Source organism: Garra rufa, chromosome 21, assembly GCF_049309525.1.
Source record: "Garra rufa chromosome 21, GarRuf1.0, whole genome shotgun sequence".
NCBI lineage: Eukaryota > Metazoa > Chordata > Actinopteri > Cypriniformes > Cyprinidae > Garra > Garra rufa.
The window spans coordinates 375,185-394,337 of record NC_133381.1 but is presented as its reverse complement, the minus strand read 5'-3'; the positions used below and the strand labels follow the sequence as shown (position 1 = coordinate 394,337).

The following is a 19,153-nucleotide window of genomic DNA, read 5'->3' as shown; positions in this document are numbered from 1 at the left end:
CATTTGTTTAGTTTTTAAAATAACTAACTTTTCTTAGCAATCTCAATTTCAGTCTAATAATGTTTACATTATGACAACAAAAAAATAGACAAAAATCAAAAAGGTTTAAAATAACTAGCCATTTTAATGAGAAGGTACTTAGGCACCTATTGTATCCGTTGATTTTCTTCTTATTATTATTATTCTTCCGCTCTTGAGTCTATGGCAGCCCATAGGAACTGATTGCGGTAAAGTTATTAAATTTGGCACACAGATAGAGGACAGTCTCAACATTACCTATAGCAAGTGTGGAGTCTCTTACTCAAACTCTCTAGTGCCACCACTTGTCTAAATTCCCACTCGTGTTTATGCTTATAACGTTTGAACCATACATTTTAGAAGCAAGAATTCCTCTTTTTTACACCAAAATGTGAAATTCTACATCATCCTCTGATTTGTCTGATTTTTCACCAAAAAAAGATAATCTTTTTTTATACCACACTAGCAAAAAGTTATGGAATTCAAGTTGATTCGTCAAACCGTTATTGGTGAACAAATTTGGATGTGAGGCTATATCTCTGCAGCAGTTTGGCGTATTGAGACCAAACTAGATGTGTGTTATACAGTGAGGAAAAATATTTGATCTGCTACTGATTTTGTCAAAGAAATTATTGGTCTATCATTTTGATGGTAGGTTTATTTTCACAGTGAGAGAAATAATTACAACAAAAATAAAATCCAGAAAATGCATTTATAAAAATGTATAAATTGATTTGCATTTTAATGAGTGAAATAAGTATTTGATCCTAATCTCAGCTTGTTACCTGTATTAAAGGCACCTGTCCACAGAAGCAATCAATCAATCAGATTCCAAACTGTCCACCATGGCCAAATCCAAAGAGCTGTCCAAGGATGTTAAGGACAAGATTGTAGACCTACACAAGGCTGGAATGGGCTACAAGACCATCGCCAAGCAGCTTGGTGAGAAGGTGACAACAGTTGTTGGAAGAATCACAAAATAACTGTCACTCTCCCTCAGACTGGGGCTCAATGCAAGATCTTGAGGAATCAGCCCAGAACTACATGGGAGGATCTTGTCAATGATCTCAAGGCAGCTGGGTCCATAGTCACCAAGAAAACAATTGGTAACACACTACGCCATGACTAAAATCCTGCAATGCCCACAAGGTCCCCCTGCTCAAGAAAGCACATTTTCAGGCCCATCTGAAGTTTGCAAATGAACATCTAAATGATTCAGAGGAGAACTGGGTGAAAGTGTTGTGGTCAGAGGAGACCAAAATTGAGCTCTTTGGCATCAACTCAGCTCACCGTGTTTGGAGGAGGAGGAATGCTGCCTATGATCCCAAGAACACCAACCCCACCGTCAAACATGGAGGTGGAAACATTATGCTTTGGGAGTGTTTTTCTACTAAGGGGACAGGACAACTGCTCTGCATCAAAGGGACGATGGACGGGGCCATGTATCGTCAGGGCTAGGGCATTAAAGCCAGCCAGAGCATTGAAAATGTGTCATGGATGGGTATGACCCAAAACACATGGCCAAGGCAACAAAGGAGTGGCTCAAGAAGAAGCACATTAAGGTCCTGAAGTGCCCTAGCCAGTCTCCAGACCTTAATCCCATAAAATATCTGTGAAGGAATCTGAAGGTTTGAGCTGCCAAACGTCAGCATCGAAACCTTAATGACTTGGAGAAAGGGAGGAATGGGACAAAATCCCTCCTGAGGTGTGTGCAAACCTGGTGGCCAACTACAAGAAATGTCTGACCTCTGTGATTGCCAACAAGGGTTTTGCAAAGGGCTCATATCATGTTTTGTGAAGGGGTCAAATTCTTATTTCACTCATTAAAATGCAAATCAATTTATAACTTTTTTTAAATGGGTTTTTCTGGATTTTTTTGTTGTTATTCTGTCTCTCACTGTTCAAATAAACCTACCATTAAAATAATAGACTGATCATTTCTTTATCAGTGGGCAAACACCAAATTTTGCGTGTCATTGTCACCTCACACTGACCGCATCAATTTGGTAACAGCGTCATGTAAGGGATTAAGTACATTTAATTTAGCTCAAAGGGAATCGAATATGATTCAATAGGGAATTTGAACAGAATCGCTGTTTTACGGCTGTTCAGAGTCGACCCGCGATTCATTAAACGAGCCGTGCAGCAGAAACTCTGCAATGGATATTACTATCCAGAATATAGTGAAAACACTATATATTAGCACAGTAGCAAAATCGGCAGTTTAAGACATTAACTTGTAAGCACAAAACACAAGATACTTATCTTTTCTAATAAAAATACGATTTTATTGGATAAACCTAACACATACAAACTAATCTAACATAAACACACGCATTCACACAGGTTGCAGAAAGAGAAAGTGAGGAAAGAATGAGTTTAAAGGAATGAAAATATGAAGTCCCAAGTTTATAGCAATATGTGTAATTGCTTAGACCTGAACAACCATCAATCACTTAATTAACCCTCGTATTGAGTCTCTCAAAGAGGTTATTAAACTTTATATCAAATGCACCAGTTCAGTTAGAACCTGGAGGTTACTTGCGTTGCCTTTTTCTGTGCCGAGGGAACTCCTTTCGCGCGTCGCTCCAGAAAGAGGCCTTCCCGAGGTTGTCAATTGGTTGGTGGTCGGTCGATGTGATGTCTTCTTGGGCGTTGCCTGATGATGCGGAGTTGTGCGCTGGTTAGAGTTCGGATCAGCACAGACGTTTGGGTCACGGCTTGCAGCAAAACTTAACTAGAACACGAAACTCTCAATGGAAAGAAATAAAAAGAATTAAAGTAAAAGACAGAAGTGTAAGGATCTCCTCATGTTTCCTTTAGAGGAGCGGCTGGCATGCAGGCCAGGCAGCGTCGAGACGCGGCGGCACGAAGCCGTAAGAGAGTGAGAGCGAGAGTATGGAGTAAGCGTGTAAGAGAAGAGTAAGAGCGTGATTTGATGGTGTCCTGGGTATTTAAACTCAGCTTTTGGACACATCCCAAATGGTGTCTTGACCAATTAGAACATTGTCCTAAGTCGGGGTACTGCTGGTTCCTCCTCCCAACCATAAATCACAATGTTATCTGATCAGTCCCGTCGTCCCAACTTTCCCGCTCTTGGCAAAGTTAAATTTGGACATGATTTCGATAACAAGACTAAAATACATTTTACAAAGAATTGAATTATAGAAACATTTCAAGAATGCAATTTCAAGACCATGCATACCAAACACCAATATAAACCATTAAACTATTCAATAGTTATCAAAAGGGACATACACAATGAGTGATTAAAACATAATAGACAAATGTGTGAGTTACATAAGTGATAGGAAGTTATACATAGAAATGATGAGTTGCTCCTAAGTTCTTTTACACATTTAAGGTGTATATATGGAAAGGCAGTTTCCTGTGCCATATTGTGACCATAAGGATGTGTTCTGTGAGAAACAAAGAGGTCAAGAGGGTGTAGAAGGAATTTCAGGCTCTGTCCTCTGTGGGGGAGAGCCCACCAACTGAAATCTCTAATGATTGTCATGTGATGTTCAGGATGTGCATCTCTTTGACAATTAATCTTAGTTACTTGCTCCAAATTTGACAATCTCCTTCCTTGCGATTATGAACAAGTGTCCTTTTGTGTTAATGTTGCGAGTTCTTAGTTAGTTAGGTTTGCTTCAGGCTGGCTTGAGCCAGGGTGTCAAATGACAAATTTTACGACATGCTGGTCATGCTGGAGTTGCTGGAATTTGTGGAGTTTGAGGCTGTAGAAGTGTTTTTACTTCTAATCGAATCTCCTGAATTGTCTGATTCGCGCTGAAATCCTACAGCCACCTATTGGTCAAAAGTGATAAACCATTCATTAACCGTTAATAATGAAATTTCCAAAAATGCTAATAGCTTCTGATTGCATTGGCCTTTATAATTTAATATTATCAATTATATTAATATCAAAATGAAACTGGTCTCGAAATATTCATTGGGTCTTGCTGACAACATGGATATCAAACTTCCTATCCGCCATTTTGGTTTCTGTTAAAAACCTGCTTTTTCAAACTTATCTTAGATTGTTTGTCTGATTTTCACCAAAATTGAGTCAGCTCATCTTCAGACTGTGCTGACAAAAAGTTACGGATTTCATGTTGATAGACAAAACTATTTTTCTGTAGCACCGCAACAAATTTGAGGCATGATACCAGACTATGTCTGAGACTGTATCTCTGCAAAGCTTTGACATAATGACACCGAACTTTTGTGTGTGCCATTGTCACCTCACAGAGAACACATATCACATTACTAGTTGTTGTTTTCATGATTTTTCAGCCAGTTGCTAAAATCAGCTTAAAATGACAAAAGTTTCAGTTACTCATTGCTACAGTTGGTCTGAAGCTTGTTGCCTTGCTTAGTGCTTGCCCCCTTAATTGCTCCTTGAAGTTATATTTGTTGATGTTGTTTTTTTGTTTTTTTTTTCCTTAAAAAAAGCTTATTTTTATGTTCAATCTGTGCTAAGTCAAGCATAATTAATGTTAATGCTAAACTATAACCCTAAGAATCAAGTTTAGGTGCAGAACTTGTGCTGCACTGTTTATGCTATGAACATAAATGAGACCTTAAATTGTGCAGTTTATTGAGGAAATCTGTGCTGTCGTTTCACCTAGCAGCAAATAAACCCTATAAACTTGGAGAGACCATATCTAGAATATCATAGACTTGAGGTTGTGCTCTGTTGACTTGATCCACTAAGCATCCATCCAGAACATTCTAGCAACCGTATAGCAACCACACAGATCACCTTAGCATAATGATGTTACGTTTTGCATCAAACACCATTCATATCTTTTTCAGAAAGTGTAAAAGTTAAGTGTAATGTTATAATTTTTTTGTAATTTCCTGTGCTGTTATGCTGTTATTCGGGTTCAAATTAAAGAAGCCTTTGAAGATCAACTCAAACTGATTGTCAACAGTCACATATTTTAAACCTCATCAACAGGAATCTCCTCTCTGAATTGCATGAAAGTGAAATGAATCGATTTGCGAAGACAAGGGAGATTTTGGAGGCTTAAAAGAATACCCCGGAGAACATCAGCGATAATGAAAATACAGCAGAAATTCATTTTCAAACACAGGATTATGATAGATCTTTTGTTCTGTCTGGATGCATTTTGTATTGTTTGATTTGTCATTTGCACTGAATGTCACAAGTGATTTTATGAAACTGAACATGTCTAAATGAAATAAACTCATCACACATTTTCCATTAAGAAGAAATCACCTAATAGGGAGCAGGAGCCACACACTTCCAGTCTGTAATAATGAACCACTATTATATGAATGATTCTCTCATATTAAGCCATAAACGTGTACAGCACAAAGAGTTCAGATAGTAAGTTGGATATATATTTGTAATCTGAACTCCAGGACCTTCACGTGGACTACTTCCCCTTCATGTCGGCTTGCTTTATCATCCCTGCCGGTTGACTTCCTGTTAAATCCAAATACTGCCGTGAGCCTTGAACTCTGATAGCATTCTAGTTTGTTTTACGATAAAACATGGTGTGTTCCCATGTGGACTTTTGTTCATGAGATTACAAATACCAGCAAACATCCTCTCAGGCCCAGCTGTTCTCTACCAGGTACTCTCAGGATGTAAAGGTTACACTAACAATGTGCTGAGGATATTGGCATCTCCTCAGATACAATGGAAGTAACCAGAGGCCATCAAATCAGTCAATGTTGATTATATTTCCACTGGCCGTAATTGGGGTGGATTTAATGAGCGGTGACTGGGTCTCTGGTCATAAATGAGTGGCAATGTGATGTCCATGTGTGGGGGTTTTACAGAAGATGAGAAGACAAATGAGATCGTCGGAGCAAGCAATAGACCTTGATTGGAATGGCATCTGTGTGTCACACATATCACACTAAGCAATCACAAGCTCCACAATCTACATAAGCCATAAAGTTGAACAGAATTCTGTTGGACATAGACAAGAATGTACATCAGTCCATAAGCCAGGAGTTTCAAACCTGTCTGTTTCACAAACAGGATGATAAAAATTAGCTTGCACAGCATGATAAGAATGAACTAGATTTTTCCGCCATGCAGAAGTTGACACCACAATGCAAACAGCGTTGATCTGCAGTTGCTAAGATGTTCTGGATCGTTGCTTTGTAGAAAATGCAGAGCAACAAATTTTTCTGTTGAACGCTCCATAATTGCAGTTGCTCTGTCCATGTCTATCATCCATGATTGCTTCTTGTGAATTATTGACCTCCCAAAAGGTCATTATCAAAATGTTTAATTTTTTAATTTTTAAAAAATTTATTTAATTAAAAAAAAACATGAATAAATTTTAAAAACAGACATTTCAAGAAGACATTGGGTGGAACATATCCAGCAGTCCCGCCCCCTTTTTTAAATAGCCAATAACGTTTTCTTTATATCACAGCTTGGGCCAGAGCTGGTGAGCTTGGTAAGGCCACATTTGACAGCCACAATCTCAGCCATATCGCATTATATATATAAAATAGCATTCTGTGTAGAATTCAAATGTGTCCACTACGTTATGTGTTCTGCACAGAGTCTCGTGTATGGTCTGCTCTGTGCTATTGTGTGTCAGGACCGGAGCAGACTGTGTGCATGCTGCGGCAGTTCATGTGACACAAAGTGAAACCAGACTTCATTCACCCCAACAGAATGCATATTTACACTGTCTGAATCATTCCCTATCCCCAATATAGTCCACTACGTGCATACAGCATACAGAAAATATTAATTCTGTGAACAAGTGACCGATTTCAGCTGCAGCTTCGGAGTCTATTTATATGGTAGGGGGTAAGGTCTTTATGGTCTTAATAAAAAGTCAGTAATATACTTTGGTTCAAAATTCTCAATAGTAGTGTAAAAAAAAACACCCTTTACCTTGTCAAAATCAGCTCTGCAAAATATTAGCTCATTTGATTACATGGGCCCTTTAAATGCAAATGAGCTCTGCTCGCCCTGCCCCTCTCTGCTGTGGGATCACGAGGTTTAATGTTTACTTTAGCCACATTTAGCCGTGTTTAGACGCATTTAGCTGGGTTTATTGGCGAAACTTGCCAACAAGCACATTATTAAGAACGGCCATTTGCAAAGGTGCAAAAAAAAACCTTATATTAACTTCTGCTGTGGGTGAAGCTGCATCAGGAACAATTTGCACGAACATAGACACATATGTAGATCAGGATCGGCGCTTCCCTTTTAAAACCGAAAGTAACGCTAATCCTCCGCGTCTTCAGCAGCTCAGATGTCGGGAGTAAATGACTACTGCTTTGTTCATTATTACATCCAACAACAGAACACCTCAATCGCTCAGTTAGAGACTTTCCCTGCACCTGAGGCTAAGGTAAGATGCTCATGTCAATCAACTGTGTTTCATCACAACAACAAGAAGCTAAGAATGACCTGATTTTAAAGATTAAAAAAATACCACTGGATGGATTGTTATCATTGTAGGGTGGCTGTGTACACAAACTACCAATACACATTAATGTTCAAACAACATTTTTTAAATTTACTGTTTATGTGTCATTGGTTTTATACTATGTACATGTGAAGGATTTTGATTTAAAAAACATTTTACTGATTAAAGTCTGGTCTTATATAAATTCTGCAAAATAACATTGACACCATAAAAAATGTATATCATTTTATGACATGTTATTGTTAGATAAATAAATAAAGCTATTTATGAATAGAATGACAAAATATCATGTAACTAAATACTAGGAATGACAAAAAAAATAAATACTAAAACTTAAACTAATACAAAAAAGAAAACTTAAAGGCCCAGTTTCACAAACAGGTAGGCCTGCAGCGACGCGTTGACGACTCGGTTCTAAAAAAAACGTTGACGTCAAATCCAGTAGTCGACACATCACGCCCACTCACCAGACGCATGTGGGTGACCAAAACAAAGCAGCATGGATAACGAAACTCCGTCCACTTCTCAGGTTCAGCAGCCTGCACTCCCAAGCAATACATGTCATCAGAAACAGGGCTCGACATTAACGCTTGTCCGGGACATGTGGATTTTGTGAATGGGCAAGTGAAGGAGAATTTTACTTGTCCGACCGGACAAGTAACCTGATACACCAATAACAAACAATAACTAGCGTAGCACCGAAACTTTGGTGAGAATGATTCTGAGTAAATAGTGACTGAAAACGGACAGTATCAAGTATCAAGCTCGTGCAGCCTATCTGAATCACGGAAATTTTAAAACTAATAGGCGCAACAGCATACACAAAGAAACAAACATACTGCGGTAGAAAAAATGATAAATATTGTATAACATATTATATAGGTAAGCAACATTACGATTGCAAACGTGACATTGATTTTATACAACAGTAGTTCAATAAACTAGTATTTAATATTAACTGACTTACATTTTTAGACACATCACTGACTGTTTTTGTTAACGAAATAAGCAGCAGAACAGTCGCAAATCTGACAAACACACAGCGGTGTTTCAATACTGAATGATTTAGCATTTAATTTAATGAATGGGGTGAGTCAGTGAACGAACTAGTTGAATCCGTCTATGGTTGAATCCGTGACTCACTCATTAAGACAATACTGCCACCTATTGGTGGTTCGGTTTCATATTTAAAAGTATTGCATTTTTTCAACATTTTAGATTTATATGTTAAAAGTACAACATTATTCTTATAACATTATTTATGTATTTGCAATTTTACTGTGTAAATGTATTTTTTTGGAACCTCTTATCTTCATTAAACAGTCTAAGTAAATACATTTAAATAGCATTTTCGATGCAGACTGGGTTTTTCCTGTGCAGTGGAAAGATGGAGTTTGTTGATACTGATTTAATCTGAATGGTAACCATACAGAGTCTAGTTATTCTAATTGAATGTATTGATAAAATTTCAGAATTTAATATAAATGATGACACATTTAGTAAGGTTAGGAAAATAAAGTTAAAAAGAATCAATTTAAGGCAAATATCACAAATATTCTGATTAAAGTAAGACCTTATAGAGCAGTGATGAGACTATTGCTTCAGAAAAGATTAATTTACGGCAAAAAAAAGGCTCTTTTTTGCCTTGGACAAGAATTTTTTTTTTACTCGGACAAGTGAATGTCTGATTTACTTGTCCGAAGGACAAGCACATGTCAAAGCTTAATGTCAAGCCCTGTCATCAGAAAACAACTCGCCGTCCTACCTGAAAGGTGTGGGAATATTTTAAACACAGCCAGAAACGTAAGGGTATAGTTATATGCAGCCTTTGCAAGATGGAGCTAGCATACCACACCAGCATGACTTCCATGTGGGAGCATCTTTTAGGAGGAAACTGCTAATTATGTTTTTAAAAAAAAATAAGATAAATCATCTAATTAGTCATTAGAATAGTCGACTATTCGATAAAATAATCGCCCGAATAATCATTTTAAAAATAATCGTTTACCCCCAGCCCTACAAACAGGGCTTAGACTAAACCAGGATTAGGCCATAGTTTAATTAGGACATTTAAGTAATTTTTAGAAACGTGCTTAAAAAAAAGTTACTGGTGTGCATCTTGAGACAAAACAAAGGCACTGATATATTTTAAGATCAGTCAATGGAAGTTTCTTTCAGTTAAAACAGCTCAGACTTATATTTTAGTCTAGGACTAGGCTTAAGCCTTGTTTGTGAAACCGGGGGAAAATGTAACAATTTATTCCTTAAATTGTGAAATGAAATAAAAAGTCTTATTGTCCTTTGTGCCAAGTAGTAATCTCAGCTTTGAAGGGGTATTTCACCCAAAAATGTAAATTCTGTCATTAATTACTCACCCTCATGTCATTCCAAACCCGGATACAAAACGCAACTGACATGCTCAAGGCCCAGAAAGGTAGTAAGAACATTGATAAAATAGTCCATGTGAGACGAAAAAGAAGAATTGTTGAATAACGATTTTCGGTATTTTTGATTTCTTTGTGGAAAAAAAGTATTCTCGTAGCTTCACAAAAATAAGGTTGAACCACTGATGTCACATGGACTATTTTAATGATGTGCTTACTACTTTTCTGGGCCTTGAATGTGTCAGTTGCGTTGCTGTCTATGTAGGGTCAGAAAGCTCTTGGATTTCATCAAAAATATCTTAATTTGTCTTCCAAGGATAAACAAAGTTCTTACGGGTATAGAGCAACATGAGGATGAGTAACTGACAGAATTTTCTTTTTTGGGTGAGCTAACCCTTAAATGGAGGAAAACTGAACTGAACATAAACTGAGCTGAGAAAATGTCAACATTATTTGATGATGATCTGTATGCTGATATAGCATTTACATATGTGACCTGAACAACTAGATGCATCCACCATGTGTTTTTGCACTTGGTCAGATAGTTATCTGATCAGTGAAGTGACCAAGTGTAAACACGCATTCTGATCCCCAGATATGACTTCTGTTATTCATTCAGTGCAAGTACTGGGGATTTTATTATCTGGCAAGAGAAAAAAATCATAAGGTTAGTGAATCTTGAGAGTCTTCACAAATTAATAGAGTATTTAATTACAGTGACTCTTTTAAGTCTAAATATGTATCCTCATGAATACCTCCTCTTAATTACCACCTGTCATCCAATTCAGAGTTTAAACTGCAGCAATAACGAGAAGCCCAGACTATGGTCATGTGTACAGCCCAAAATAACTAAACCGGCAAGGATGGAGTGGATACGATTTTGTTTTTCGCTAATTCCAGCACTGTTTGTTTCCTTCCGCTGTATTGGCAGAGGCCATAATGCCGTCTGTCCTGAAAAGCTGGGAAACTGGCAGCTAACCACAGGGAAACATAATCCCAGATGACTGTTCACCAGCAAGCTCATTACTTTGACATTTTCTGTCTTGTGGACAAAAATTTAAAACAACTTTGTTGTGATCAAAGCAATCGCAATGTTAGACATCTCATTTGTAAGGTTGCTTGAGGGAAATCATCCTCGATAAGAAGCCATTCCCATTCAAGTAGCTCATGTGAAATCTTTGAGGGCAGAAATGCTGAGGAATTTCAAGGTGTGTTTTTTTGCAGGTTGGCCTTTTCTCTCAATCAAATTCTGGAAACTGCTCTTCAGGTGGATGTTGTTGAAGTGCAAGTGGTCCAGAGTGGGAAACTAAGTGAGGGGTGTGTGTATGATTACAGGTTGAGTGAAGTTGTGTAATGCCGTTCTTCAGCTGACGTGAACATATAGCAGCATGGCCTGAAGTTAATGGTAATAGATGGATAATCCTGCTACCCTTCTATTTTACATGCTTTTTGTCCCTCTCAGAGTATTTTTATGGCTACATTCACACAGTCAGTATTTACCAACAGCTGTGACTCAATTTGTTTCATACATAAAAAAGCAGAGTGAGAATAAGTTGAATAACGTCTGAATGCACATGGAACTGCAGTCAATCCCTGTGATAGCAGTGACATAACCATAACAGTTAATATAAATATAAAGATTATGTATTTTAAGGATTTGGGACGGTTATTGTAAAATCAATTTTGGGCTGATTTCATCCTTCTTCAATGTGTTAAAAACTTACCAGTTCTGTCCACTCAACTCAGCTTTGGCTAGATCTCTCAATCCCATTTTTTTTTCCTTGAGCACATTAAATAAATATGGTAAATGAATGCTCAAACATGCTTGCTTGATGCTGAGAACCAGTGAGGTTTGTTTTCATGTTTCAAATAAGTACGGTTGAGCTTTCGTTTACCGTATTTGATGTGGATCATGATATAAACCAACAATGTTTCTTTAATATACTTGGATTCAGCATCTATTTAATGTGTTCTAGAGAGCATTTAATTGGACAAAGTTTGATGAGAAGCTGAAGTGCAAGTAATGTCATAAAAATCATTGATCCATATTGGCAAAAGTTAGTAATCCAAACTGCTCGATTTATATGGATTGCTTTTATGATGTCTTTATAAACTTTGAGAAGCTTGAAAAGCTTGGTTTTATTTGTATTGACTTTCAGTGGAGGGACAGGAATCGGGTTTCATTGAAAATAGCTTCAGCTGTGTTTCAAAGATGAGCAAAAGTCTTTTTGGGTTTGGAATGACATGAGGGTAATTTCTGTAATTTATGACAGAATTGTACTTTTTAGATGATCTAACCCTGTAAGTTTGCCTTAAAAGATGAAAGTGATGTCTGCGGCAGGACTTAGGTTCCCAGCATGCACATCAGCATGAATAAATCATGCTCAAACTACTGCTTTACTGTTCATTGATTTACTGATTACTGCACTCTTTGATGTGTACTGGGCTATTTGATGTTCATTGCATACCTAATCAAAAATATATTGCTGAATATATTGCTATTATACAGTAGAATATTTATCAACATAATAAAATTTTAAAGGGATAGTTCACCCAAAAATTAAAATTCTGTCATTAATTACTCACCCTCGTGTCATTCCAAACCCATAAGACCTTCGTTCATCTTCAGAACACAATAAAAAAAATTTAAATCCGAGAGCTTTTTGACCCTGCATAGACAGCAAAGCAACTACCACATTCAAGGCCCTGAAAGGTAGTAATGACATAGTTAAAATAGTCCATGTGACATCAGTGGTTCAACTGTAACTTTATGAAGCTATGCACAGAAAGAAAACAAAAATAACAACTTTATTAACTTTATAAACTCTAATTGTCAAACTATGACCAAAACCTAGCATTTCGTACACAACTGACATCTTTTTTTTTTTTTTTTTGATGTACTTTGCACCAGTGTGTTTGCTCTGTCCATCCTTTCCCTCCATCCTTACCAATGATAATCTATTCATAGCCTCCATGGGTAAAATAGCATGAGATAATAAAAGTCATCATAATTGCAGAAGAGGAAAGCCCATCACTGATGACAGTGCTCTCTGCATTAGAGACTGAAGTCACGCATTGCTGGTGGCAGTTTGGGTAATTAAACACAAGCCTGGTTTAATCCCGCTGATTCCTCTCATCATATAATAGTACACGCACAGACATATGACATTAAAGGGATAGTTCACCCAAAAATGAAAATTCTGTTATTTACTTACCCTCAAGTTGTTCCACAACCCTGAGTTTCTGTTGAACATAAAAGACTTTGTCAGCGCTGATAGCCTCGTGGGCAGCGTGCCAATAAATGGCGCAGTTGCACTTTGGATGTCCGAGTTCGAATCCCAGCTCCCAATCCCCTTCCTCACTGTCCTACCAGGAAAATGCAAAAATGGCAAAAAAAAAAAATGTTGATAACCAGTAACAGTTGAGGGTAGCCACTGACTTCCATAGTATGAAAAAAAAACACTATGGGAGTCATTGGGTAACAGAAACTGTTTAGTTACACACATTCTTCAAAATATCTTCTACTGTGTTCAGCAGAAGTAAGAAATTCATCCCTTTAAGGTCCAACAAATTCAAACGGCATTTTTTCCTCTTGCTGAGGGTAATTAGTTTAAGGGTAGGGTTAGCTGATTGCTCTAGTATGTTTAATGATGGACGTCCTTGAACTCAAGATGCTCTCTGCAAAGTTGAGCTGAAGGCCACCTGCTAGGAGTGATTTGACTCTGGTTCTCATGGCCGCATTCATTCGAGGCAGAATCAGCAGGGAGGTTCACTTTCAGAAGTGTGACACTACAGGACTATTGACTTGACACTTATCAGTGGGAAAGGTCTAAAAATTTGAAGGGTAATAGAGAAAAGGAACATTTCTCTACTGCTTTTTCTTTGTCTTTCACACAATTTCCCGAAGTCACAGCCTTTGTAGTTTCACATAACAGGACATTTGACTTTTACCATCAGATCTACTTTGCAGTTCATTCTGGTGAAAAATAGCTCAACTTAAAGTCCCCATGAAATCAAAATTGAAGTTTTCTGGCTTTTAGTATGAATATGTTAGCCTTAAGGTTATCTACAGTATAAGCTAGTGTGTTTTTAAAATTTACAAGATATAAGCATTCAAAACATAAAATCTCTTGACTTCCGCCAATATGGATCAACGATTTTGATGAAATCACCCTGAACTTCAGTTTCTCATCAAACTTTCTGTCCAATCAAATGCTCTCTAGAATCTGAAGCGTCCCATCCCGTTGTGAACGTAGTGCACTATATAGGGTATAGGAAACGATTCAGACAGTGTACATATGTATTCCATTGAGGTGAAAGAAGTCAGGTTTTGCGCTGTCAAGCAAACTGCCGCAGCGCGCACAGTCTGCTCCGGTCCAGAGAAACAATAGCACAGAGCGGATCAGATGCACGAGTTGGTGCAGACCACAAAAAATATCAGACCCATTTGAATTCTAAACAGAAAGCTTTATTATATAGCGATATGGATGAGATTGTGGCTGTCATATGCTGTCAAATGTGGCTTCAAGGCCCAAGTTGCAATATAAATGAGACGCTATTGGCCATTTAAAAAAGGGGGCTTGATATGTCTCGCCCTGTCTTCCTGTTTCAATTAAAGTTACATACATATGTAACGCTGCGTGTTTTAAAGCACTTTAGTGGACCTTTAAATATGAAAACAGGATCGAAATGACTTTTTAAAACTAGCAAATTTGTAGAGGGTTTTTTTTTATAATGCTGCAGCAGTGTGTGTGTTGTTCTGTTCTTAAGTAAGTGGAAAATGTTTTCTGTTCAAACAAACCAATTTCACAAACATCTTTAACATAGTTATATTTCAAATGAACATACTTTTTTTTCTTCTTTTTTTCATACATATATATACATGTGTATATATATATACATTTCATTCTATTATTCTAAAATATTCATTATCCTTCAGAAATCATAGTAATTTGCTGATTTAGTACTCAAGAAACATTTCTTATTATTATCAATGTTGAAAACAGTTGTGCTGCCTTATATTTCTGTGGAAACGGTGATGTTTATTCAATATAGTTTTTAAAAATATAAAGCTTAGAAGAATAGCACTTATTTAAAATTGTATTTAAAACTCTTTTGTAACAATATAAAAAATCTTTACTGTGAATTTTAGATCAATGTAATTTGTCTGAATAAATAAAATTTAAAAAAAAAATCTTACTGACCCCAAATTAAACTGTAGCATAACTCAATATTAACTACACAGATTTTCTTATTGACATCAAGTTGCTACTAAGTGCCTCAAACAAAACTGAGAATATCGAATTTGATTCAACAGATCAGAAGTGCTCACTGCAGCCTGGTACCTTGTGTGCAACCCTGATAGCAGCAGGCCAATCATATTCAAATTAGAGCTTGCCAGATTGAGAAAGCTCTTTGCCTTTTTGTGTACAATTGACATCAGATGGTCTCTGGAGGAGCAAAATATGGCTTAAACAGCTTGCTAATTGCTGTGCATATGCTGAAGTCTGCCCTGGAGATGAACTGTTTTGTTGATGTGTTTATGTCTGTTTCCTTGCAGCTACGCTTGGCACTCTGGACTTCAGCCTTCTGTATGATCAGGAGAACAATGCCCTGCACTGCACTATCAACAAAGCCAAGGTAGGAAGCGCCCTCAGGAAAGGGTGGTTAGCATTTGAGTGTGTGACCGATTCACATGCACAAATCCAAATGCTCATTTTGCAGCCAGTGGGCTACTTCTTAAAACTTCTTCCTCCTGTTAGTATTGTATAGGGTCTATAAAGATTTTGCTCTGTCCTCTTTGTAATAGGGAATGTTGTGCTCCAGGGGGATCCCTTTGGCCTCCGTTTGCCAGTGTGCTCTTTTCTCTGTTGTCGTGTGGCAGGCATTTCCCCTGACAACAGACTGCTGCTAGCATCTGCTGCTGTCTGTTTTGCTTAGTATTCAGTCTAGACCGACTTTGTCCCTACAGCGGTACGCTACAAGCAATCTCACTCTCTCTCATCTTTTCTTCCTGTTTCTTGTGCTGTTTTCTCACACTCTACCTCTGTACCTTTGTTGCCTCAAGTACAAAACGCTGCAATGAAAGCGCAACACTTCAATAGTTTTGTTTTATTTATTTAATTTTTGCTGTTTATTCTCAATTTTTTCTGCTTCAAGAGGATCTGCTGCAGGAAGAACAACTTGTGAATTCTTCTAAATTTTTAATAATGAATATTGAATAGTGGTGCTCTCTGTTGCATACATAGGGAACCATGTATAGCTGGTATTTACATTTAAATGGATAGTTTATCCAAGAATAAAATTTCAGAAGCCATTTATTAGCATTGTGTGAGGGGAACCCTTAAAATGTCAAGCTGTTTGACATAACTTCAAATTTGGCTTTTTAATGTTTATAAGACGAACCATGACTATTTTTTAGATACTTATGTGCCACTTTAGTGGTGTTTCTGCATCCTTTGAAAGCTTCAGTCCCCATTCATTGTAATTATGTGGAAAGGAGCAACCTTAAATATATTATTTACCACAATATATTATATTAATGTTCTAATATGATTGCTTGCTTGTATTTTCACCATTTTTTCAGTGTCACAGGTGATGAAAAATTCTTCTTTTTTTGCAATTGTGAGTTTACATCTTGTAATTCTGTCTTCATTTCTCAGAATTGTGAGATATAAATTCAAAATTCTAACTTCTTTTCTCAGAATTTCATGATATAAACTCACAATTGTGAGTTATAAAGTCAGAATTGTGTAATATAAACTCATGATTGCAAGAAATAGAGTCAGAATTGTGAGATAAATACTTGCAATTCTGACTTTTTTCTCACATGTACAAGTTTGTATCTTGCAATTCTACCTTTTTTCTCAAAATTACATTATATAAACTTGCAATTCTCACTAATTTTCTCAGAATTGTGATATAAACTCAGAATTGCGAGTTATAAACTCATGATTACAAGAAATAAAGTCAGAATTGCATGATATAAACTTGCAATTCTCACTTCTTTTCTCGGAATTGTGTGATATATACAGAATTGTGAGTTATAAAGTCATAATAGCGGGATATAAACTCATGATTGGGAGAAATAAAGTCAGAATTGCAAGAAAAAAGTGCAATTCTGCCTTTTTTTCTCACACACAAGTTTGTATCTCACAATTCTGACATTTTTTCTCAGAATTGCATGATATAAACTTGCAAGTCTCACCTCTTTTCTCAGAATTGTGTGATATAAACTCAGAATTGTGAGTTATAAAGTCAGAATAGAGGGATATAAACTCATGATTGCGAGAAATAAAGTCAGAATTGCAAGGAAAAAACATGCAATTTTGCCTTTTTTCTCGTAATTGCATATTAACTTGCAATTCTCACTTTTCTCAGATTTGTGTAATATATATCTTGAGTTATAAAAAAGTCAGAATTGCAAGATAAAAACTTGCTATTCTGACTTTTTTTCTCACACATACAAGTTTGTATCTCGCAATAAATAAACAAAAAATAAATAAAAAGTTACTTGCGACTATTTATCTCATAATTCAGACTTTATTTTTCTCAAAATTGCGTGATATAAATTTGCAATTGTAAAAAATAAAGTCTGATTAAAATTAAATTAAGATTTTCTTGCAATTCAGACTTTATTTCTCAAAATTGCGACTTTCTTTCTCAGAATTGCAAGTTTATATCACAGAGTTTTTAGAAAAAAAGTCAGAATTGTAAGATAAATAGTTGCAAGTACCTTTTTTTGTTTTTCATTCAGTGGCGGAAATAGGCTTTCATAGAATGCAGTTTGAGTTTATAATGGTGTTATTAGGTATTGTTTATATACTATTATAGTTTTATTAATGTTAACAAACAGTTAACAAAACATTTTTCAAAGTTTTAGTTTAAGCTAATGATAATAACATAATTTTATAAAATATAAAATTTTATATATTTTTTTACATAGTGCTTTAAAGATTTGTCAGACTTAAACTCTGAGACTGTGAGAAATTCTCCTTATTGTGCACATTCCCTAGAACTCTCTATTTATTTATTTTTTTAAGATTATGACAAATGTGTGCATTGAAAGGTGTTTATTTAACTTATTGAATATCTGTCAGTTGTCTTACTGAAGGGCTGTGATGCATGCATATATCCCCTAAAAATGTGTCTGGCAGGTTTGACCCTAAACCAACCCAATTATACAGGGCTTCTCTAAAGTCGATTCTTCAGAACATGTTATTTCAAAGAAAAAGAGCATTTCACGCAGTCAGACAATCAACAGATTGTACTATAATTGCTCTCATTGCTCAGTGTAATCGCTAACACCAATGCAAGAAAGAAGGATTTCCACCAAAATCTAGTCAGTGTCTATTCAGTTACAAAATGCACTGCATGAGCAGCTGTGCAGCTCTTTGTAGCAGAGGGCTCTCTCTCTCTCAGAGGTCTCTCAGAGGAGCCACTGATTTGGGTCTCTGGGTCTCTCTCTCACTCTCTCATTCTATCTAACACTAAGCACTCAAATGTCACCTTTGATGACTTCTAATCGCTCTGTAAAGCAAACACCTGCCTGCACATCCAATTTTTTTCTGCTCTACTACTTCATTACACTTTCAATTATGACATAATGCTCAGACAATCAACCTAGCTTGTGTTTGCTTTGGAAAATCAAATTGAAGATTAAATAACTTTTTCCACATCAATCTCCACTCCATACACCATAATAACAAAGCAAAAAATATGATTTTAGACAACTTAGCAAATTTATTCAAATTAACGAACAGAAATAAGTGCATTGCATTAGTATTCATACCCTTAATGCACCATTCTTCACTTCACCACTTTACCTCTCAAGCTCTGTCAGCTTGGATGGGGGCAGACGCACATTTTTAGGTTTCTCCAGAAATGTTTGATTGTGTTCAAGCTCAGGCTGTGGCTGGGCCACTCAAGGACATTCACAGAGTTGTCTATAAGCCACTCTTGCTGTCTGCTTAAGGTCATTGTTCTGTTGGAAGGTGAACCTTCTGCCTAGTCTAAGGTTCTGAATGCACTGAACTAGGTTTTCATTAAAATCTCTATATTTTGCTGTCTTCAGCTTATCTTCTACTCTGACAAGTCCATCAGTCCCTGCTGCTAAAACACAGCCCCACAGCATGAGGCTGCTACCAGCACACTTTACTTTTGGGATGGTATTCTCTGGTGATGAGCAGTTCCTGGTTTTCTCCAAACATGATGCTTGGAATTGAGGTTCATCAAACCAGAGAATTTTATTTCTCACAATCTAAGAGTTCTTTAGGTGCTTTGTTGCAAATTCCAAGTGTGTTTTCATGTGTC

The 19,153-nt window shown here is 36.7% G+C and overlaps 1 protein-coding gene across 1 annotated transcript in view; it reads left to right on the top strand.

The window, feature by feature from the left end:
* Window positions 1-18,956, top strand: part of LOC141296201 (double C2-like domain-containing protein beta) — a 49,709-nt gene extending 30,753 nt beyond the window's left edge. Inside the window, exons 2-3 of the mRNA XM_073827477.1 lie at window positions 15,402-15,481; window positions 18,915-18,956. Of these exons, the coding sequence (XP_073683578.1) occupies window positions 15,402-15,481; window positions 18,915-18,956 (122 nt within the window). The remainder of the gene's footprint in view (window positions 1-15,401; window positions 15,482-18,914) is intronic.
* The last annotated feature ends 197 nt before the right edge of the window (window positions 18,957-19,153 follow it).